This window comes from Malania oleifera, chromosome 1 (genome assembly GCF_029873635.1).
Source record: "Malania oleifera isolate guangnan ecotype guangnan chromosome 1, ASM2987363v1, whole genome shotgun sequence".
Taxonomy (NCBI): domain Eukaryota; kingdom Viridiplantae; phylum Streptophyta; class Magnoliopsida; order Santalales; family Ximeniaceae; genus Malania; species Malania oleifera.
Genome location: NC_080417.1, coordinates 149,137,065 through 149,161,292, shown reverse-complemented (window position 1 = coordinate 149,161,292; position 24,228 = coordinate 149,137,065). Strand labels below are relative to the sequence as shown.

At 35.0% G+C, this 24,228-nt stretch overlaps 1 protein-coding gene across 1 annotated transcript; it reads left to right on the top strand.

Moving 5' to 3' along the window:
• Positions 1-7,532: 7,532 nt before the first annotated feature.
• Positions 7,533-13,378, top strand: LOC131164341 (uncharacterized). The gene is made up of 4 exons (XM_058121460.1): positions 7,533-8,033; positions 9,927-10,093; positions 10,588-11,379; positions 11,785-13,378. The coding sequence occupies exons 1-4, from the start codon at positions 7,754-7,756 to the stop codon at positions 13,264-13,266; spliced, it is 2,721 nt and encodes a 906-aa protein (XP_057977443.1). The 5' UTR covers positions 7,533-7,753; the 3' UTR covers positions 13,267-13,378.
• Positions 13,379-24,228: the final 10,850 nt, after the last annotated feature.

Here is a 24,228-nt window from a genome sequence, read left to right as displayed (position 1 = left end):
TTCGTCGACGAACGCAGGGTTTTTTCAACAAAGGTTTAAAGAATTTCGTTGATGAACATAGGGCTTCGTCGACGAGAAAATACCGAAAGACGATTCGGGTTTCTCTGAATTTTGTCGACGAATACAGGGCTTCGTCGACGAATTTACTGAAAGATTCGTTGGCGAAGTGACGTGTCTTGTCGACAAACCTAGCCCTATAAATAGTGGAAACCCGAGATTTTTATCATTTTCACCGCGCCTCTCTCTCTCCTCTCTCTCTCTCTCTACGTCACTCTCTCCTTTCTCTCTTCGTTTCTGGCCCCGCCAGTCGTCGAATCGACGATCCGAAGCCACCATAACGCTCCTGGCGGAGTTCTCTGCAAATCTGCCGGAGCAGATCGTCGGAAAAACGGAGTTGGATTTCATCCCAAATTCAGGGTAAGGCCTTTTAGTCCCTTTTTGGCTTTATGACAGTTATAGGAAATGATATAGGCGAAAAAATACTGATATTATGTTCTGACATATGTTGGTTTCAGGGTGTTGTGTAGGAGGCCCTGCGGGAGTTAGGCTAGTATTCCATAGGGGTTTTCCAGTAGTCAAGTAAGGGAAATATGCTATACTAGGTATTTCTTAAAATATTATAAAGTTTATTTAATTATGAAAATTATGTATGTAGTATGGTGTGACTTGTGAATATGAATATGGTACGGGGATATGTTTTTACGAATTTAGTTTCATGATTTTATGAATTTCAGTATTATGATTATGCGAATTTCAGTACCGTGATTTTATGGATTTTAGTACCATGATTATACGGATCTCAGTACCATGATTACATGAATATCAGTCTTATGATTATGCAGTTTCTATGTTATGATTATTTAGTTCTCAGTATCACGACGTACGAATTACAGTACAGTTTATGTAGTATCATGGTTATTACAATTACTTCAGAATTATGTAGTATCATGGTTATATGATATCAGACCCTGTTGGACTTACAGCTACAGAGCACGGTATCATTGCTACAAATATTACGTTACTTTATGAGTGCAACCACCTATTTAGATAATATGTGGTAAGGTCGATCACCTAGGCTCTTGAAGAGGTTAGGCTCCCCATCTAGATATGGGTTGAGGTGGGCAGATCGACTGACGGAGTACAATGATTTATTCCTAGTTGGCCAGTCAGGGTAAATCTAGCCTACGGGCCGCACAATCTTGTCATGAGGGGGCAAGTCATGACACACAGATAGCCACAAGGAACAGTTTCAGTTACTATTACATACGTACGGATTTACGAAAACATGGACTATACTTATGTACACTAGAAGTACTTTGAATTATAACCTATAATACTACTATGTTAAACAACATGGAAAGGGGTGGTGTATTTTATTATTTGTACTGCACTTTTGTATTCAGTTATTCATGTTTATATGAAAACAGATTTCACGATATATATAGTAGCTCATTTGCCACACACTAGAAATAACATATTTCTTCTTACTGAGCGTTGGCTCATCCCAGTGTTGAAATATTTTCCAGGTGAACCAGGTAGGTGAGCAGACCAGGCTCGCAGATAGAGGGGCGTCTGTAGTGCCCTATCAGAGAGTGAGTACATTTTTGGGGAGTGTTTTTGTAGATCCCAGTATAGTTGAGGGAGTTTTTGAAAAACAGATATATGTGTATATTTTGGGGAACATGGTAGTACTCTAGTATTGATTTTGTATTGTCTATAATGGTTTATGGTTATGTTTATATGATTTCTGCTTCCCGCTGCTTAGGTTAATGTTATGGTATCAGAGCATGTAGAATATTAGTGTAAAAAAAAAATTAGCTTATTAAGCGGGTCGTTACAACTTGTGTAAGTACTAAGACTATATCGGGTTGTCTTTTGGGTTTTGGCTGACACCCGGGTTTATGTTTTGTATTTTGAAGCTTAGACTCCTTTTGTATAGACTCTGATATAGTACAATGTATGTATAGAAAGAACATTTTTCGCTGTGCATATGTCATGTATGTCAATGTGTATAGGGTGTACGAGAACCCCACGGGGTCGGACCCTCATTCATTATTGTATCATTGGTGTTTTGTATGATACAGGGATAAGTTAAGTTACTAATTCACCCCTAGGTCGCATTACCGGGTTCGGGGCATGACATCACATATCTTCAAAATTTGATGAAAATTTAATAAAACACTTGTTACCTCTTCAAGATCAAGAGTTTTTTTTCCCCACGTAAGAGTGGTAACAAGATTTTCATAGGTATGACTCGAGGGCAAAGAGTTTAACAACATCAAAGCTTTGTCATCGTCATCAAACTTAACATCAACTCTTTTCAAATCACTAATAATTTGATTGAAAGCCAAATGTGTTGATTTAAGTTTGATCCTTCAACCATCTTAAGCCAATACAAACGTTGCTTAAGAAAAAAGTTTATTATTGAGAGATTTGGACATATACCGATTCTCTAACTTTCGCCATATAGCCGCTTGAGAATCCACCTCCATCACCTGATAGAGTACTTCGTCAGCCAAACACAAGCGTATTGTAGAAGCGGCCTTTGCTTGCAATTCTCCCCATGTTGCCTTATCCATTCCAACCAGTTGAACACCAAGTAATGCCTTTTCCATTCCTTGCTGTACAAGAATGTCTTTCACTCTCCTCTATCATAAACCAAAGTTCTCAGTTCCATCAAATTTGACAAAGTCAAATCTTACAGAAGATGATCCCGATGCCATAACAACAATCGCTCTGATACCAATTTGTTGTGATATGGATGGGATAAATACTAAACACAACGAAATAAATACAACAAGTAAATGAAAAATACAACCAGAAAATGATAAATAACAAGAACAAAATAAGATTTACGTGGTTCGGCAAAACCTACATCCACGGAAGCAATGACACACGAATTTCACTATGAAAATCTCAAAGTACACAATACACTTCTCAAAATGATCACTCTCTCACACAATACATGCCCAGAATGACAAATATAACAATGTTTTGGAGGTTTCCCTCCAATTACCCAACCACCCCAACGTTCAAATTCAAAATTCAAAAAACTACTTGCAGCCATCAACGAGAACAGGGGATTCGTCGACAAGACAAAGAATGACACTCGTTGATGAGAACAGGGCATTCGTTGATGAGACCATTTTCTGCTCTCGGTATCTCAAGATCTCTGAGTTTTTCTTGCTCTCTAGATCTCCTCGTGACGAGTCTTCTGCTGCCACTTAGGAACACTTCAAAATTCATGTTTTTCTTCATTTGTTTGTGAATCTCACTAAGTATAAAAGCCACACACAAATATAATAGATTAGATGTCACTGTATTTTAATATTTTAATATTATTAATTTATATGTGAAGTGAATGTATTTTGGGAAAGGACATGCACCTTGGATTGAGGAATCAATTTACATTTAGATGAGTTTTTAATTCACGTATCTTATTAATTTATAGATCATTTATGTGAATGTACCTTGATTTTCGATATGTATCCAGCTTATTTAAGTTATATCCTATTTATTAGATGCATGACTGTCGTAAGGTCTAGTGTGCCTATAAATAGACCTCTATAGTCTTAGCTCTACACAATATATATAGTTTTTATACACCAATCTCTTCACATCATTTATCATCATTTGAGCCTAGAGAGTTTAATAACTTAAGAAATGTGTTCTTTTGTGGAACTTTGGACTTTTCGTTCTATGCATAATTGGAGAGAGTCGTATGAAATCGGTTTGTTGTGTCCTGAGAGAGTTAAATGATTTTTTGGTGCACCGGTTCATGGACTAAGTTGAAAAAATTGCAGAGAGCTTGAATTTCTTTAAAGAGAGCGAGATATTTGTGTCTCACCCTAATTGTGATTCTTATTTGTATTTGTTTTAATTTTAAGTTTTTTTTTTTGTCATATTTATATTAAATTTCCTACAAATTTTAAGGAAAAACAAAATTTGGAGCCTATAGTTGAAAAGTTCAATGAAAATGTTAGAGGTCTTAACAAGTCATTTCGATTTAAAGGAGCCCACTTCAAGAGATGGAAAGGCAAGGTGTTGTTTTACCTTAGTTTCCTCAAGATTGCCTATGTCCTCATCGAGAAGTATCCAAAAAAAAAAGTCAATGCAAACAACATGAATGAAGATGAGTTAGTCGATTACCATGAAAAGTTTGAACAATATGAAAAAATGAGTATAAATGATAGTTTTATATTTTATCTCGCCGATCATTTTTATGATTATTATGATATTACTTATTCCTTTACACAGAAAATATGGAAGGCTTTGTAGAATAAATATGACACCAAGGAGGTAGGGGCGAAGAAATATGCAGCTAGCCAATTTTTCTACTATCAAATGGTGGATGAAAAATCAATTGTAGAACAAATACAAGATTTCCAAATGATAGTTGTAAAGTCACATATGAAGGTATTAAGATAAGAGATAATCTTGTTGTGGCTGAAATTATTGACAAGTTATCCTCGTTTTAAAGAGAATTCCAAAAGAGCATGTGCTATAAGCAAAAGGATATGCCACACTAGACTTTGATCACTTGAATCCGTGTAGAGTAAGAGGCAAGAGGACAAGATACACTTATGTAGGAGAGCAATGGTCAAATCAATATGGTAATATCACACAGGTAAACTTAACTTCCAAACATAATACTTTGCCTAATGGTTATTTTCCTAAAAATTCTCAATTAAATCTTAAAAATAAAAATATAAAAAATAATGGTAGATCTCACAAAATTAATAAGGGCAACTCTAATAAAAAGAATTGGAACTAAGGAATCCCTCGCAATCAAAACAAGCAAAACAATAATGTGTGCTTTGTTTTATGGCAAAAGTGAGCACATTGTTCGAATTTTTAAATTTCAAAAATGTGGACCTAATCCTTAAGTCAATATAGTTAAGGAACTATTTGTGATATAATTATTTGTATCTTGTCAAGATTTTATATTTTGTAGAGAAAAAGCAAAAATACGCAAAAGAGTCTAATCACTCCTTTCTAGACTTGACTCTAGGGCCAACAAAGCAGAATATGCGTTCACGTGATGATGAATACCTTTCAAGGTTCCTAAAGTATAACCAACAATTGCAGGTGACATGATAGGAATTCCATCTCCAATGATGATAAAATGGGAAGGTGAGCACTCTATAGATCGATTGATAGTGAATGTGTTTCCAAGTTTGGAAAATCATTTGAATGATGCGAAGTACATGGCAAATAGAAGATTGGTAACTTTGAGAAATGATGATGTTGATATTTTAAATGATAAAATAATAGCTCAGATTCCCAGTTATGAATATGTTTTACATTCTTTTGAAGTTGAAGGATATTCTTGACATTTGTACCAACAAGAAATTTTCAACCCAATCTCACTAGGTGGGTTACCACGGCATATACTACCACTTAAAAAAGGTGTACCAATAATGTTGTTGAGAAATTTAGATCCAAAATCAGGATTATATAATGGTACAAGGTTGATTTATTGTGGGTACTTTAATAATGTGATTGATGCTAAAATTCTAAAAGGGGAATTTTCTGGCAATAGAGGTTTTTGCCTCAAATTCCTTTGAAAACAACATAGAATGCCCATCTCCCATTCACAATGGCAAGACGACAATTGCTAATATGCGTAAGTTTTGCACTCATAATAAACAAAGCACAAGGTCACACAATTCCAAATGTTGGAATTTATCTTTCGAATCATGTGTTTAGTCATGAACAACTATATGTGGCATTGTCTTGAAGAGTTTCAGAGTTGACCACAAGGATTTTGATTAAAAAGGGATAATAAATGGAGAGGAGGGGGTATTCACCCGCAATGTAGTTTATAAATATAATTTGCTCACTTCAGAATGACAATGTGTTTACCCATTGGTACCTATATATAGCATTATCAAGAAGACTATGACTGTCAAGCACCTAAACTTTTCGTAGAAGAGGAAGAGATTGTGATGCATAATGTGGTGCATAATTAGCTATTATTATCCTCAAACTAGATACATATTTAACATATCTTCTTAATCAATCTACCTTATTATTTGTGCGCTAATATCTTATAATTTTTTAATGGGAGAGATGACTAATAGAATGTCTCATCATATCTTTGATATATGCATGGAACTACAGGCAATAAGGACCCAAACTCATGCAAATCGATCTAAATTTTCACTTATATTTTCATTTATCACTTATATATGTGTTATGCAAATTCTATATTGATCGGGTTTTTCGATGATAGGTCAATATGGATTTCCCACGAAAAAATGATTATTTGGTTATATAACGCTCTGATACGTCAAATTAAACTTGCAAATCATACGTTTAATACTTTAGTTCTATGTCATTACAAAATTTTATAAAATCTTTTTGAATTCCATTGGCAATTAATATAGGTGCACCAATTTCCAGTATATAGTTTCGGGTGGAGATTTAACATTGAAGCTAATAAAACTTAACTTTGGAACATTATTAATAAAATTTTGCAACATAAAAAAAAAACATCTATCGATGACTTTTCTAACAGTTACAACTATGCAATTTAATGTTATCTATTTTCTACATATTCTTACTTAAGTGTTATAATTCTTTGACATTGAAAACTTAATAAAAAGTCAAAAAAATGTACAAAACAATTACAAGGTATTATTGTTGAATTAAATATATATCATCTATATATTTTAAACAATTATTGTTTATATTTACGTAAAAATTAATGTCAATTTATTATTATGCAGTTACATTGCAAACATTCATGAGTAGCATATGGAAGAAATCAAAAGTTACCTATTCAAAGACTATATTGTATAAAGGTGGAAACCACATAATTGTTTTTCCTACTAATAGAAATATTTAAACTTTTATTCGTACAAACAAATAATTCGTATGACATCGTCAATCACTATTGGTTATTATTTTACAACTATCGTTCGGATTCTTCTTATGTTCACATGTAATAAATAATTTATATTTTCCTTACATTTGATTCAACACTTATTCATAAATAAATGTTTACACTAAAAATGACAAAATTAATCTCACTATGATTTGTTTACTTACAACAAACTTTCTTCCATCTTTTTAATTAACTACATAACAAAATTGACGCCACACAATTACAATAATTATTGAAGATATCCATATTTATAATATATAGTTTTTTAAACCAAATTTTAGAATCTAATGAATGATATCCCTAGTAAATATTAGGTATTTTTAATCCCTTAATGCACACTATATATATATATATATATATATATATATATATGTATATACACACACACACAAATTAACACCAAAACCAAGCCTTAGTCCATTAAGTGGGTCCGTCATATGAATCATTTTCTGCTAATTTATGTAATCATGGACTTTAGTAAGAATTCATATTATAGTGATCTGACAAATTTTACGCTGACTGTTAGCTATTCAACGCAACTCTCTTCCGGACTTGGGTTCGGCTATATATATATATATATATATATTGAAATTCATCAATATTTTTTATGTAAATAATAACTCTTCAAAAAAAATCAAAACACACACATAATCATAACCCTTAAAATCCTCGATGCCAAGTTGTCGTCCCAAAGCTTAACAGTTCGCACACGTTTCCGTCTCCTTCTCCTTCCTCAAGTTCCACCATCTCTGTTATCTAGGGCGTTTCTGAACCCTTAACCCCCTAGAAAATAAATTTGCCTCCTCCAAACGAGCATATTTTTCTCTTTCTAGGATTTGCATTCATCGATCCTTGGGTGAACAGATGGATCTGGAAGTGGTGGGACGCCACGCGCTCCTCTTTGACGACGACGCAACGGCGGCATTCGTGAACTCCAGCGACGCTCTCGTTGAGTGGAACTTGCTCCCCATCGACCGTTACGACGTCCGTCACCTCCTCTCCAGCTTACCCCCGCGGCTCAGGAGGCGCCACTACCATATCGAGGGACGCTCTTCTTCATCTCCTCCTCCTTCCGATCTTTCATTGGAATTGGAGTTGGACCAAGAAAGATACCTGGATCTGCCGTCGCCGTCCGGTGAACAAGGTATTTCATTTCAGCAAAATCCACCCTTTTAGTAATGATCTTTTATTAACTTATGTGGAATTAGTAAGCTCTTGTTTTCTTAATTGTTTGAGAATTATTGGCGTTCGTTCCAGTGTTGCGGTGTCGACAATATGGATTAAGCGTTTGTTATAGTCACTCCAGGATTTGCTGCATTCGTTAAATATTTCCTTTAGAATCTTGGATCCATTATTGCATTTCAAGGGCTGAATTCAATGCGAGATTTTCTTTTAGAATAAAGAAAACCACTGCAAAAGTGTTACAAAAAATGAATTTTGCTTATCATCTGTAAATGAATTATGCTATGACTGGATGGAGTTATGAAAGATATAGTTGTTGATTAAGTTGAGGTTGAAGCTGTACAGTTCCTCAGGGTCTCATGCGATGTTTGCGTCAGGAAAAAGGATTGCAATTTATTATTAATTGGTCCTATTTAAAGTGTACTAGGCATTCGATACACCCAATGCATGTGCAATATCTCTCCTTTTAATTTGTTCATAAAATTAAGCAGTTCATAGTTCATACATTTTATGTTTGTTTATTTTTATAATTTAATTAAAAATTTTCTATATTAGATGTTAAAAATTGGACATTAAATGGTTCTCTTGATCCCTTTCTTCATGCTGGCATGTCAAGATTTATTTGGGAACTTAAAACCAGAACAAGCAGGATGGTATATTAGTCTAAATAAAAGTTTTTGTCTAGAGATACCCATGATTGCAAAATATGGAATGGAAGTGTATGTGATGTCAAAATTTGTAAAGAATGATAGAGATGAGAAGGCTGAACTCTGTACCGGTGGTGTTGCTTTCTGTTTCCTTTCTTGCTTTTGCTTGCATCAAGCAAAGTTGTACTTCTCATTGGCAATTTCTAGGATTTGATGGCTTTTTGATGATAGCTTATTATTTTATTGTATTGCTTTGTAAAATTAGAATTTTGAGTGGGAATGGTTATTAACCTGGTGTTATGTCTTGGTATCCAATGAGTGGAAAAATAAATGAAGAATATATTTGATATCCACTTAAAATTGGATTGCTCCACTTGTGTTTCATAATATGTGTTTAAATTGGTCTATTTTGCAAGTGCCTGGAGCTTTTAACCACAACTCTCTTATCTTGTAACTGGTATTTTGTGGTAAGCTAGCATAGTACATAAGACAAAGGAAGGGTGATTGAGATGGCTTGAGTAGTTGCAACCTAGACCAAATAAATCTGCAGTGAGGGATGATTTAGATGTGTTAGATGCAGGAGGAGGTGGAGGGGTAGATGTAGAATTACTCGTATTGAGATAGTATGGATCAACACTAACTTTTCGAGGATTTTTGCCCTAGATTGTGTGGAATGGCAGAAGAAGATTCATAAATTTGACCCCAACTGGTGGGAATTAAGGCTTGTTTCTGTTGTTTTATTAAATTGTTTAAATGATGACACTGCATGAAACAATAGGCATCATTATTGGAACAATGGTATGGCATGAAATTCTAGAGTTTATTGAATACCGGCAGTAATTATTAATTGATGTAAAAATTTTTTTTTTGATGGGTAGGATTTCTCTTTAAAAACAAAACATTTCTATAGTGCAATCTCCCGTCAACCTGGGCTTAGGCTAAACAAATGGAGTTCATTTTCTAGTTTGTAACTTTGTAGCAATTATTTGCTTTTGCCGCACATTTCCAAGTTTGCAGGAAGGAAATCTAGTTTGCAATGTCGCATCTTCCTTGGAGACAAGTAAGAGTGTTTTGATCTCACTTTGGCATTTCCTTCAAATTTTTTGTTCCAGTTTAAAAACTTTCTGTCATATTAATACATATTGCATGACTACTATTATAATGGGCACATGACATGTGATATTAACCATTTTATTTTCATATTCCAGAAGCAGACAATGGTGTGGAATCTGTCAATGGTGGAGCCTATCGTTCTGTTCCCTTTACGTATGGAGACCCTGATGACTCCACAGACCAAAAGAATGCTGATGCTGGGTTGGAAAATTCTGGATTTCGTCCAACTTTCCCAGTGCCTGAAAACCTAGTCCATAACCTAGTAAGTACAAGTTCTTCTGTTTTCTACTGAACAAATGCTTTTACTTAACTTGGATGTTGTTGCGTGTTAGATACTTATCCGATATGGCCAAATGATAATTGTCTATGGTGCATGTGTATTTCTAAGGCTTACCATGTCTAAGTTTCAGATGCTCGGAGCAGGGATGAAGTTCTTGTGAGCCAAGGTTGCCATTCTCAGGCACCTTGTTTCCTTTTGATCTCATGACCAAGGGGCTGTGCAGGTGGGATTAGGATGATTAATTTCGTTATGTTATCAGGAAAAATCCTCGTCATTATCACTTGAGAGCAAATGGGATGAAACACATACCTTCATAAACTTCTGTTTCTTGGTCATTATGGTTATCCGAATATATGTGAGATCTAACGGGTTTTCTTTGAATTTATAAACTAAAATTTTATGCTTTCCTTATATTGATTTAATTGTGAAGTCCATATTGCTGAAAGAGAAGCCTTTTTTTTCCCTTCTTTTTCCAGCCACCTACAGAGAAGGTACATCAGATCATTGCAAGGACTGCTCTTTTTGTTAGCAAACATGGTGGGCAATCTGAAATTGTTTTGAGGGTGAAACATGGAGATAACCCTGCGTTTGGGTTCTTGATGCCTGATCATCACCTTCATCCATACTTCAGGTTTCTTGTTGATAATCAAGAACTTCTTAAGTTGAGCATTGACGGCAAGTCTCAAGAAGATGAGACTAATCAAACAGGCGGCATTAGAGTAGTTGGGGCATTGTCCTTGCTTGGTTCTGTTTATGGGTCAGGGGAGGATGAGGAAGGTGCAATTGAGGATGCCCCAGAATCTACAGAAGCCAAGTCTGCAGAGACCTCTGATGCTATTAAATCAGCCATTTCTCACATGTCAGAACAAACAGAATTTTCTGCTAGTGCAGCTGAAAAAGATGAGATGATTTCCAAGCATCCACTTTCTTCTAAAGAAAAAGGTCGTGCATCAAAGAGGAGTCGCTTGAATAGTACTGTCAAGGTTGGTAAAAAGGAAGGTGACAACTTGGGTTTGCTGCCTACACCTGTGGACAGGACGCAGTCTCTTACTGTGCCGAGCTCATCCATGGTTGAGACATTGGTTTTAGAACCTCCAGCTGATATAAAGAGACTAGTTGATAAAATAATCGAGTTCATAATGAGGAATGGGAGGGATTTTGAGGGAGTCCTCATTGAGCAGGACAGTAAGCATGGCAGATTTCCATTTCTTCTGCCATCCAGCAAGTATCATCCTTACTATCTTAAAGTTCTTCAAAAAGCTGAGGAGGTATGTTTCTCTGAACCTTTTATTTGTCTAAGGTTCTGTTGGCAACAAATGTTTTCCAGCTGCAATTTTCAGGTGTTTGCATTATGCTGAATCTGGTATTTATGAGTGTAAGATTGTCAATCTTTTAAATTTGATCTTTTCTGAGTGTAAGATTTGAAGCTTAATTTTTGTGATATACACAAATGTACACCGATGTGAATGGTGGAATTGTTTAATTCTAGTTAGCGACATTGGATTAGCATTATTATAATTCTTTTCCCTTTTGCTGTAATTACCATGCATGTCATAAATTTGATAACTTGATTGCTCAAAAACCAAAATACAAATCATTTAGATAATTATTTTTATTCCCCATCTTTTTTTTTTAAGTTAATATTTCCACTCTGCTTATCCCGTTGTGTACAGTCAAAATTATCTGGCAAGAGCTTCATCTCTGAGAAGGATGACCCAATTGGTCATGGGGTGGACAAGAAAATTGCCCCAACATCCAGTGATCCAGTGACTTTAGGATCTGCTGCTTGTCATGATATACCATATGACTCTGACAGGAAGGAAAAGTTCAAAATGGTAATTGGCAAGTCAAAGAAGGATGGACAGGACCCGCCTCCCAAAACCACTCAGCAACAATTTGGAGTAAGTGTGGATGCAGCTGCTGCTGCAGCCATTCTTCAGGCTGCCACAAGGGGCGTTAAGAATCCCAATTTGGGCATTCTCCCATCATTAAATGGCAACTATCATGGCCTTAGCTGCGAAGGGGGGCAGGCCTCAAGCTTTGGCACGCTTCATTCGTCTCAGCCTCATGGTTCTCTCCCAAAACCAGATCAGAATGGGGAGGCTAATGTCACTGTCCCTGTTGCGAAGGCTATTGCAAAGACAGCTGCCCTTGCAGCTGCAAGTGAGGCTGACTCCTCTGAAGCAAGTTTGACTAGAGAGGAGAAACTGAAGGCTGAGAGGTTAAAAAGGGCAAAGATGTTTGCAGCCATGATAAAAAGTGGCACAGCACCATTAAGAACCCAAACTTCCCGTGGCTTGTCAGTAGAACCACCTGAATCTGGAGTTTCTGGGACAGGTGTTGCAAATGCTGAGGGTAAAGAAAGAGAAGGCAGCTCGGTTCCCCAAGATCTTACTCCATCAGATAAAGATGAGAAAAACGAAAAGAAACATATTGATGATGAATATAGTAAACGGAGAGCAAACAGAATGTATCGTTCAAGATCTAAAAGGCATGGAAAAGATGATGAGGACGACGAGGATAAGGATGAGGAAGAAGAGGGAGAGGAAGAGGAAGAAGAAGAGGAAGAGGAAAAGGATCACAAGCACTCTAGGAAAAAGCATCGCTCTCACCGTTCTTCACATCACCACCGTAAGGATAGACATAAGCACCGGAAAAGACATTCCTCTTCCAAGGACAGAGATTCTCGTCATCGGCATAAACATGTTGAGTCTTCTGATGATGAGCATCATCACCAATCTCGTCACCATCGTAAGCACGATGAGTCTTCTGGGGATGAGCATCGTCACCAATCTCGTCACCGGCATAAGCACGATGAGTCTTCTGATGGTGAGCATCATCACCAATCTCGACAACGGCATAAGCACCACCATGAGTCTTCTGATGACGAGCATCATCACCGGAGAAAATCTATGAAGCGGAGAAAGAAATCTCACTCAGAAAGAGAAGTGGAGTTGGAGGAAGGTGAAATAAGTACAAAAGATTCTGATCATTCAAAGGGGAGTGGGGGTGATGGGACTAGCAGAGAAAATTCTATGGATTTATCAAATTCAGCTCAAGACGGGAGGGCCTCCTCTCAGCTTCCTGAAACGACTGCCCAAGTTCCCGATGACCTTAGAGCCAAGGTCCGAGCGATGTTGTTGGCAACCTTGTAATATTTTAGGAGCGCCCCATCTGTTTCTTTGGGGTTCTGTAGTATAAAGGAGGCACGGTTATGACTGTTTATGTTTATAAAAAAGGGAAAAAAAAAAAATTAGTGAGAGCTAATTTTTCTGGCTGCATCCATCCTGAAAGTTGTTTCTTATTATGCGTTGGGTGTTTGGGTTTTTATATTGCTCGATCCTTGTTAGTTGCCTTGACAGTTGATGCAGCCATTAGTGTTGTTATTTCTACAATGGATATGTAGAGCATGCTCAGGCCCTAGCTCTTTAGTTCAAGGTGATGAAGTGGATGGATTTCGAATAAATGTGCGCTTCATGGCATACCCTGTACCATGGCTTTGGTGAAGGTACGTCTTCTTCTAATTTGAATTGAAAGAAAAATTACTTTTTATTATATATATTTTTTACTATATTAAATACTATTAAAAATAAAAAATTTTAAAAAAAATTAAATATAAATGCTGTGTAAAAGCATAATTTTATTCATTTATTTGGTATAATTTTTATTTTTTCTTGATAATCAAAAATGAAAGAATGGATTCTTTTATATTTTTTTTTTTTGTCTTTTCTCTGATGTGTTTTAAGTTCCAAATGAAACCTTGATGAATTTGCATATGTATGTAACCTTTTCATTGGATGGATGGTGACAAGAGTTCTAAGAGAGAGAAAGTAGATGAAACAATTGAATAAGTTTTTAGTTAAATAAAATAATTATTATTATATAAAAATATAATAATTTATACAGAAAAGGACACCGTCATTCAAAAGTAAATGACCAAACATGGTTGAATCTTGGGCATCGATTTTCCAAGTTGCCAAATAGCGTTGAGGTGGGGTTCTGGAGTCTCAGTTCGGGTTGCAATTATTCTCACTTGGACACGTTCAAGTGTTCAACACTGGAAAAAATAGATCAACATTGATGTTGTCCATAAAGAAAATTAACTATTGTCCTCGCTCTTTTCCTTTTCCTTTTTTTTTTTTCTTTACACGTGTTTGCTCTAAAAATGAATCATTTCCTTACATCTCTCTCTCTCTCTCTCTCTCTCTCTCTCTCTCTATATATATATATATATATATATATATACATATATAAAGTTCTGTAAGCAAGCTAAGATTCTATTTGCCATACGTGATGTAGCTCTTAAACCTTTTTATTATTATTATTATTTTTTTTCCAATTGAATGAAAACTCACTATACCTAGATTTTTGATATCACATTATTATTTTGACTCCTAGAACTACATGTTTTAAAAAGGTGACTTCTAATTTGACAATCAAATTCATGATTGATTAAAAACAACTTAAAGCTTGACAAAATTCACAGCTCCCCTTTAAAATTTTCAAAAATATGATCCCAAAACTGTTTTTTTATTTTTTATTAAAATTTTATTTCAAGTATTAAGAGTTATTTACTTCCAACCGTTTACTTCCAACCGGTGCCACATGAAACCTTCTAGTTTGAAGTGCGGTCCGCCGTAATTAAGCAGGCAAGGAGGGGGAGCTGTCAACTATGTATTTAAAATTGCACCGGCCTTGCCCCTTTCTTCAAAAGTCTTATTACTGGACATAATTATTTAATTAATTAGTTCACTTTTTCCGCCATCTTTTAACCTCCAACTAATCCCTTTGTAGTTTTTCCACCCTGTGGGGTACCACTCTAACTCTCATTCTATGATCTGTCAAATCATTAATTATTAATCTAAGTCAATTAATTAAGGATTTTTTTTTTTTCATTTTCCTTTCAAAACTATGGTTTCCCTTGGATTTAAGTGATTATTTATTTAATAATTAAAATATGGGGGTATGTGACACATATATTCCAATTTATCTAATCCCTTGCCTCTGTTTGTGTACTGCTGGGCTCGTCAACGACAAATGATAGTTGAATATTAAATGTCTCATCTGCAGGGGATCGAATCAATTACATTTTCTCACATTTGAAAACTTGGATTTCAAATTTTAAATTTTACCTTAAGTTTTATTCAAATTTATACAAATTTAAATCAAAAACCTCAAATTCATATACTAAATACAACCTTAATTCGTGCACATTTTGCTTTAACATTTTTAGGCTTAATTTCAAAGTTAGGAATAAAGAGTGCTTACGAGCCTACCTTTTTGAAATTGTATAAATCATGTGTTGCAAAAATATTTTGAATTTTTTTCAAAGCTTATATTATGTAATTTAATATAAGATGACCACAAATATGATGGTCAAGTTATTTGCATGTGCTCATGTTTCTAGAGGGAATATGGGGATTTTTGCTATGTGATTTATGAATACTCCTTTGAAAAGTACTCTCTTGCTAATAATTATTCTACTTGAATGTATCCTTTATAAGATCTAATCCTAAAAATTAGAATCTCAAGGTGTCAAATTAATTAATCTTTGGATATTATATATTCTCTCTAGTAAGCAAATTGGAGCTTTGAAAATCATTTTGCAAAATTTTTACTCTTGAAATAATGATCTATTGGTTTGATGGGGATGATGATGCCTCTAGCTAACCTAAAGTCGTTGCTTGCTGCAAATGAATTTGGTAAAAAGAAAATTAAAAATTTTGATAAATAATAAAAAATACAAGAATGCAAAAAGCAAAAAAATTAAAATATATTTAAAAATAGGGAGTGGAAAATTTTGTGTCTAATTCAAAATTTCGAATAGCATCAAATGACATTAGAATAATGAGAAATAATAAAAATGATCCAGAGTTTAATAATGATGAAACCATGGAACTTCTAAGAAGTTTTAAAAATTTGACACCCAAAAGTAATTATAATTACTTTTTATTAAACTATGATTACACTCAATTATTTAGAATTTGATATTTATGCAATTGTTCATAGTCAAAATGTAATAATTTGATGATAAAGCTCCTCTCACAGGGGACTCTAATGATGAACCCTAGATAGAATACTTTTGAGGTGAAGGGATTTTTGTTGGTTGAGTTAAATGTGTGTGCGGGTTACTTATAAAATGTGCTAACTTTTAAATATTGAAAAATAAGAATTAATTCGTTTCAAGAGAGGAAATTGGGTTAAATTTGAAGAATTCCTAGTAATTGTTAAATAATAAATATCCTTTATCAAGTGTTTTAACAGCAAATTTTACGACTAGAAAAGTCCAAAGAGAATAATACAATCTATTTTTATGTAATATATACAATAAAGAATATTAGTGTTGCCGCCAAGAATTGTATGACTTTTGTAAAACCGTCTTTCGATCGTGATCACTTGAAAGGAATCAAACAAGAATGGTTTGAAGGATCCGAACTGTACTCTAGGGGATCACTCTGGTGCCTAAATTAGGGAATGAGAGGTTTAGATTAAAACAAAAAAATGGAGAGTGAGTGAGAATAAGATACTTATCTCCTCCTGGGATCCCCTTTTTATAATAATGGAAGCATACCCTCTTTCAGCTTAGCATTTATGAGTGTGTCATTATGCTTAGGGAGGTTATGAGTAACTCAATGGAAGTTATACAGGATAGTAATAGTAGCCCTTGTAACTCAATGGAGGTTACGTAGGATAGTAATACTAGCTCTTGTAACCGTACCGAGGGTTATAGATAACGTAATGACGATTATATCAAGTATCAAATGGTCGTCTTATAACTGTTTGACCTATGAACGTGTCTATCAATTTTGTGTGGAGGAAATGTAATACAAAATTGTATTTAATTTTATTTAAATTTACATAAATTTAAATTTAAGGTTCAAAATTTAAATAAAAAATTAGGCTCCCGGTGATGTTCTTGAACCAACAAAATCACTCCAAATAATGAGTCCCACATGGTAGGATTTACGTAGTCAGTGGGACCTTTCGAACCTTTGATTTGAGTTTGTGTGAAGGAAATGTAATATAAAATTATATTTAATTTTATTTAAATTCACATAAGGTTCAAAATTTAAATAAAAAAAGTAGGTCCCTGACCTTCCTAAACCAACAAAATCAGTCAGCAAGGCCTGTCGGGAGAACCTAATTGCAATTATTACAGAATAAGGGGTTCTATATGCAATTATGTATATCTTTTTTTCTCAAACGCACGTTGTGAGAATTTGAAAATGGTGGAGCAAGAGCATGACGAAAGTGAAATGGTTCTTGCTCAGGAAAGGTCGGTGGCCGGATACAAAATCTTCCCTCCCTTTCTCATTTAAATTAATTAAGCTTGAGGGCATGCTTGTGGTCAAATTGGGCAGACTAAATATGGAACACTTCTTAATTGATTGAGTTGTCAATTACAAATAGCTTAATTCATCCATCAATTTAATAATTAGCACAACTAATCATTTTATATATATATATATATATATATATATATATAAATTTTAGTTTTAAGAAGAATTAAATTCTTTAATTTCTCTTACGGTTTATTGATTCGATATACCCCTACCCCTTCTATTGCCTCCTATAACAACTAATTCACTCTTTCTCACAGACACATTATGCAATCTATGTAATATTTTTTATTTATTTAATTCATATCGCTATGTATACAATGGCAGAACCATATAGAGTTAAGCGAAGATAGGTGTTTCCACTAAAATTTTTAGTTAGAAATAGTTTTTAGTAAATTAAAGGATTACCCATTACTACTTCACACTTACTCTCAAAGATTCATTAGTCATGACCTAAATTCGAGATGGATTATCTTAATATAAAATAAAAATTATTTGAATAATAACTATTAATACTGATTATGAAAATTAGTTACTAATTTAATTATTATAAGTAAATTAAAAAATTAAATTGCACATTTATTGGACAATTTTTAAAATATTAATAATTTTAAAGGTCAAAATAATAATTATTCTATTTATTATTTAAGGTAAAAATATTTGGTGTCTGCATATAAATATTGTGTGTGTCCATCGCTCATACCTTTGTGTGAGAACTATACTTTTATGTAAGAATTTATCCACGTGATCATAGTATTCTCAATATATTTCTAATATCAAATATAACAATCTTGACCTAATTTTAGTGAGATATTATCTACTTTCGCTATTGATTCTCGTGTTTTTATCTCTTAAAAGATGACTCTTAAGATTTAAGCCTAAGGCATCCTTAATTATATGACCAAGATCTCTTCCCATCTTAACATATTTCATTTCATCTCTCTCTCTCTCCCTCTCTCTCTCTCTCTCTCTCTATATATATATATATATATATATATATAGTTCTATTATTGTTATTATTTATACTTATTATTTGACAACATAAACCAAAACCAATTTTTTCTATAATATACATGGACGTATATATGAATGTTTGAAAATTGAAGTTCTTAGTTTAAAAGAGACAAATTGCTTTTAGTAAAAGTCGAAGAAATTAATGATAAGTCACAAGTAGCGGAATGCATAATCCATCGTTAATCATAGTATTTGTTCCAAAATGGAATTTATATAGTAATATAATTGATTAAAAGCGGCAAGTAATTCCAAGAGTCCAAAATGCATGCGTTCTAGCTTACTTTTCCGTGATTATTATTTGAACACTGTTTCTGGACATTTGCAGAAAAAAGTGCCACCCCTCTTCCTCTTCTCCATTCATTCCCATTCAATGCTGGATGATGGTAACCCCATTAGTCCCTTTCCGCTTTTAGTACCTTTTTGACCTACCTTCTCTTCTCTTCTCTCTCTCTCTCTCTCTCTCTCTGTATATAACTATATATAAACAAAAAAGTCATTTGATTTGCCTTTTGTTTTGTTTTTCTTTTTACTTTTGTTTTTCTTCTTGAATAGTAAAATACACACACCTCTCTCTCTCTCTCTCTCTCTCTCTCTATATATATATATATATATATATATATATAAACAAAAGGGTTATTCAATTTGCTTTCTTTTGTTTTGTTTTTCTTCTTGAATAGAAAAATACACATTTTGGATTCTTTCAACTCACCCACCTACTATGTATATAATTCATACACATGCATATCCTCAGGATGGGTTTGGTATAAACTTAAAACCCTACACATTAAATGGTTTGGACTCAAATTTTGAAAATAAGATTTTTTGTTTGAGATAATATCTTGGTATTTGAATAAAGAAGAATAGAAGGGTAAATCCATTATTGCAATTGTTGACCTTATAGGTCACGTTCGGTTTTGATTATGACAAATACTCATTATTTCTAATGAGTGTTTGAGACTTTGTGCAAGAACTTAAATTGACAGATCATAATGCACATGGAGAGAGTAAATGTAACAACCCGAATTTTTAAATGAAATTTAAATAATAAAGAAAGGAAAATTTGAAAAAGGGAAAAGAAGGGAAGCTGCCAAGCTTTGTCGACGAAGGCTTTAAAGATTTCGTCGACGAAAGCTTTAAAGATTTCGTCGACGAACACAGGGCTTCGTCGATGAGAAAATACCGAGAGGGGTTCTGAGGCAGCCTGAATTTCGTCGACAAATACAGGGTCTCATCGACGAAATTTGTGAAGGACTCGTTGACGAAGGTCAGGCTCGTCAACGAATCTCGCTGCTTTATAAATATGGAAATCCAAGAAATATCTCATTTTTTAAGAAGCCTCTCTCTCTCTCTCTCTCTCTCTCTCTCTCTCTCTCTCTCTCTCTCTCTCCTCTTCGGCCCTCTCACTCTCTCTCTTCGATTTTGGGATGGTTTTACGCTGAATCGAAGATATGAGGCTACCACGACGCTCCTGGCGAAGTTCCCTACAAGTTTGCCGGAGCGGATCGTTGGGGAAACGAAGTTGGAAATCATCCTATAGTTGAGGTAAGGCTTTTTAAGCCAAATTAGACTTCATGGTAGTTATAGAAATTGACGTACGCATGAAAATACTGATGTTTAATACTGGGAGTTTTGAGTTTCAGGATATTGAGTAGGAAATCCTATGGGAGTCGGGCTAAGATTTTAGGAGACTTTTTCAGTGGCCAGGTAAGGGAGTAAACTAAAGCAGTTCTTTTCCATGCAAACTATTATTGACTATAAGTAGATTTATTTTAAGAAAAACATATGATATATTCGTTTATTATGAATGAAATGTACGATTGGGAAAATACTGCTATGATGCTTAAAAAGTATATGTATGTATGAGATGTCAGAAAATCATGATTTCAAAATATGAAGTATGACTTTTAATAGAGCATGTGTGACATGAATATTATTTTACGTAAAATGAGATATGATATGAATGTTTTTACGAGTAAAATACACCTTCAGGTATTTTGGAAAGATGAGTTATGTTATATTGAGTTGACGAATATATGATAAATGAGTTATTTTCAAATGTAAATACCTGAAATGTATTTGGTGCGAGGCCATATTTATGTTATCGGCACAAGGCCGTATTTATATGATTTTGGCACGAGGCCATGTGTTTATGCTATCGGCATGAGGCCGTATTGATATTATTGGCGCGAGGTCATATTTTCTATGATTTTGGCACGAGGCCATACGTATGATTTTGGCGCGAGGTCGTATCTATGTTTTCGGCACAAGGCCGTAATGATGTTATGTATGATCATGTATTATATGTTATCACAACCAGAATGTTAGTTTAGTTCAGACCAGGAGCTCGGTACCGTAGCTATGGTTAGATCAGATTTGGCACGAGGTCGTATTAGTGCTAACCATTCCACGAGTGGATGGGAGATGGATAGTCGATGTGGCTTTTAGTAGAGTGTGGACGTCCACTTGGCAGTCCGGACTAGGGTGTGGCGGGCCCATCGTACTTACAGACATATTTGATTCGACAATGGTCGGCCAGCCATTGTCGGGTCCAGCCTTCGGGCTACACAACCCGTCATGGGGGGTAATACATGACATTAGCTAGCTATTCATCCTGGGTATATTTTCAGTATTACGAGTTATAACAAATGTTTATGTATGTTATGATTTATTATCGAATATGAAAATACATGATTATCCAACATGATATTTTGATTATTTTCAGAGTTATGAAAAGTACTGTTTATGTATAAGCACTTTAAATATTCATGTTACCACACAACTGTATTTAGTTCACTTTCCCTTACTAAGAAGGGTCTCACCCCCAACATTAATATATTTTTTAGGAAACCCAGAGAGACCGGCGAGTCAGGGCCGTCGTTGAGTGATTGGTGCTTCCCTACTAGAAGGGTAAGCCCTGAGCTAGGACTAGGAGATTTTTGGTTGCATAGTCCTAATGTAATTTTGACTTTTTGGAGATTGTATATATGAACAGTATATTGATGTTAATAGAAAGCTCTGGTATTATGTTTTATGGATGGATGTATGGATTTTTATGTTTACTGCTGCTAGGTTTTCGGCTGTGTATGACAGGTGTCCCCATTACCAATGGGTTCGAGTTGACCATTTATTTATTACGTTGTATTTTATTGAGGGATGTCACAATAAAGCTTAAAGACCAAATTTCTATTGAAGACCCAATTTCTTATGTTGTAATATAATTCATTCATGTAAAGGGTCTGTAATAGTAATTAGGGCTTTTTGTATGTAATAATCACACACATCACATGCATGGTCAAATACGTAAACTCATAATGCTAATGACCTTAGAATGACCTTAGGGTTTACCCTTCAATCAACCGAACCGGATTTTTTCGGTGTCTTCAAAATGACCCAGAAATGACCCTAGGACACTCACCTTTGCATTCATAAATGTTAGACACTTGAATAGGGTGAAAGTGTATTGAATCAGGACCGAAATGCACACTTTGTGCACTTTTGGTCGACCGACCTTGGCAGTTCATTCTGCCCCGGTCAACGAAAACTGGTCTGAGTCAACCTGTTGACCACAGTTCGGTCGACCGAGCCATGACAGGTCACTTGACCCTGGTCAACCGAACCTCCCAGGAGTCAACAGTTTGACTACCTGGTTGACCGAGCACAAAATGAACTCCAACGCCCTGATCGACCAAGGGTCCTCGGGAGAAATCCCAACTGCCTGGTCGACCGAATCACTCAGCCTGGTCGACCGAACCTCGGAAAAACTGAAAAATCACCTCGGACATGCACTTCCGGTTGACCGAGTCCTAAGTTCAAAAATAGGCCAGTTGAACGAGCCATATGAACTTCGGTCAACCAAAATGGTTCTAGTAAACCGGGCGTCTCGGGTTGCTGTGAATTTTTACCGTGATTAATAATTTTAAAATAGGGTTAAAATGGCTAATACATCATTAAACTTTTCTAATAATCCCGACTATATCCCCAACGGTTATATTTCATGGGGTGTCTATAAATACTTCTTCATTTGGGAAAATTGGCAACAAGATTAGCATACAAAATCCAAAAATGTTCTCTCAAGCAAAACTCTCACTACTATTCCTACTCTCTCTCAAACCACTCATACTTACCTTCTCAAGTGTTCTCAGGGGGCTTTGGTCATAAGCCTATCCTAGGAAGACTTATCTAAGCTTCTGAGTGTTACACTCATATTGCAATATCTTAGGAAGCTTGTATTTGTTTTTGGGTTGCAAAATCGTTTTCAAACTTACTCAAATATCTTATGGGATTTACATTGATATATTTGTGAAAAGATATTCGTGTTTGTGATATTAATCTTTGTTGCAATATTTATTCAAGTACACATTATTTGCTGAATACAAAGATTGCATATCTTTTGCAAACCAAGCATATACACTATATTCGTAATTGAGAGATCCTACTGATTGACACACTTGAGACTCACTTGACATCTTGTGTGAACACACTTGATTGAATATTTTGAGATACACAGATTGTTGTTGACACTCTTACGTACTCACTAAACTGATAGAAAACACATTTGAGAGTTGAGTTGTTTAGACCACACTGAGCTTACGTATTAAATCATTTGTGGTATATGTGATTGAACTCATTTGGGTACATAACTGCTTTACTTGAAAGCACTTTTATCTGTACCATTTGGTTGTAAAATCTAAGTATTTCCAGGCGTAGCCTGAGGGGGCGGTAATCCAGTCCGGTAAGGATTGTTGTAAAGGTTGAGGTCAGCCCTGTGCTAATTGACCTGGTTTGTATAGGTGCCGCTCCACCAGTTTAAGTGAGCAAGTTATAGTGGTAATCCTTGTGCTTGTTACCCAAGGTAGGTACGTATGCAATTGGCCGAACCTCGATAACATTCGTGCCTGTCACTCTTACTTTACTGCCTTCTAGTGCATGTGTGATTTATTAAATTGATTTATTTACTTTTTGATAAACATTTACATTACTTGCACTAGATTGTCCATAGAGTTGTGAATATACTGGCATTAGGAGATTAACCTAGGGCTTAAATTTTAAAAATACCAATTCACCCCCCCTCTTGGGATCACGGTAAAGCTAACAGCAATAGATTATTCGGGTATAGAAAAAGATCTTAAAATTTTTGTTACTTCTAAATTTATGATAATTATAAAGCACCAAAGGCAGACCTAAATGTCAAAATAAAAATTTTAAAAAACTATGTATATATTTGGAGTATGAAAGTCATGGTTTCAGAGGCTCCTATATATATATATATCCCACTACTACTATGGGAGGCTCTCGATATTTTGTCATTTTTATTGATGATTACTCCCGTTACACTTGGATCTTTCTTATGCGTAATCGATCTGAATTACCTCAATTATACTTTGATTTTGCTACCATGGTCAAAACACAATTTTCTTGCAATATCAAAGTATTTCGTGCAAACAATGAAGTTGAATACACAGACTCTCGTGTCCTTAATTTTCTTCACCAACATGACTCTCTTTCTCAGCATTCATGTCCTAGTACCTCTCAACAAAATGGGTACGCTAAGCGCGTGCTAAGCGCAAACACTGAGACATTCTCAATATTGTATGTGCTCTTCTCATATCTGGTTCATGTTGAGAACGTTTTTGGGGTGAAGCTACTCTTACAACTGTTTACACCGAGAACCGTGTGCCTTCTCCCATCATTGGGAATCAATCACCCTTTGAGCATCTCTATGGTTGCCCTCCCGACTATAACACTCTTAAGGTATTTGGTTGT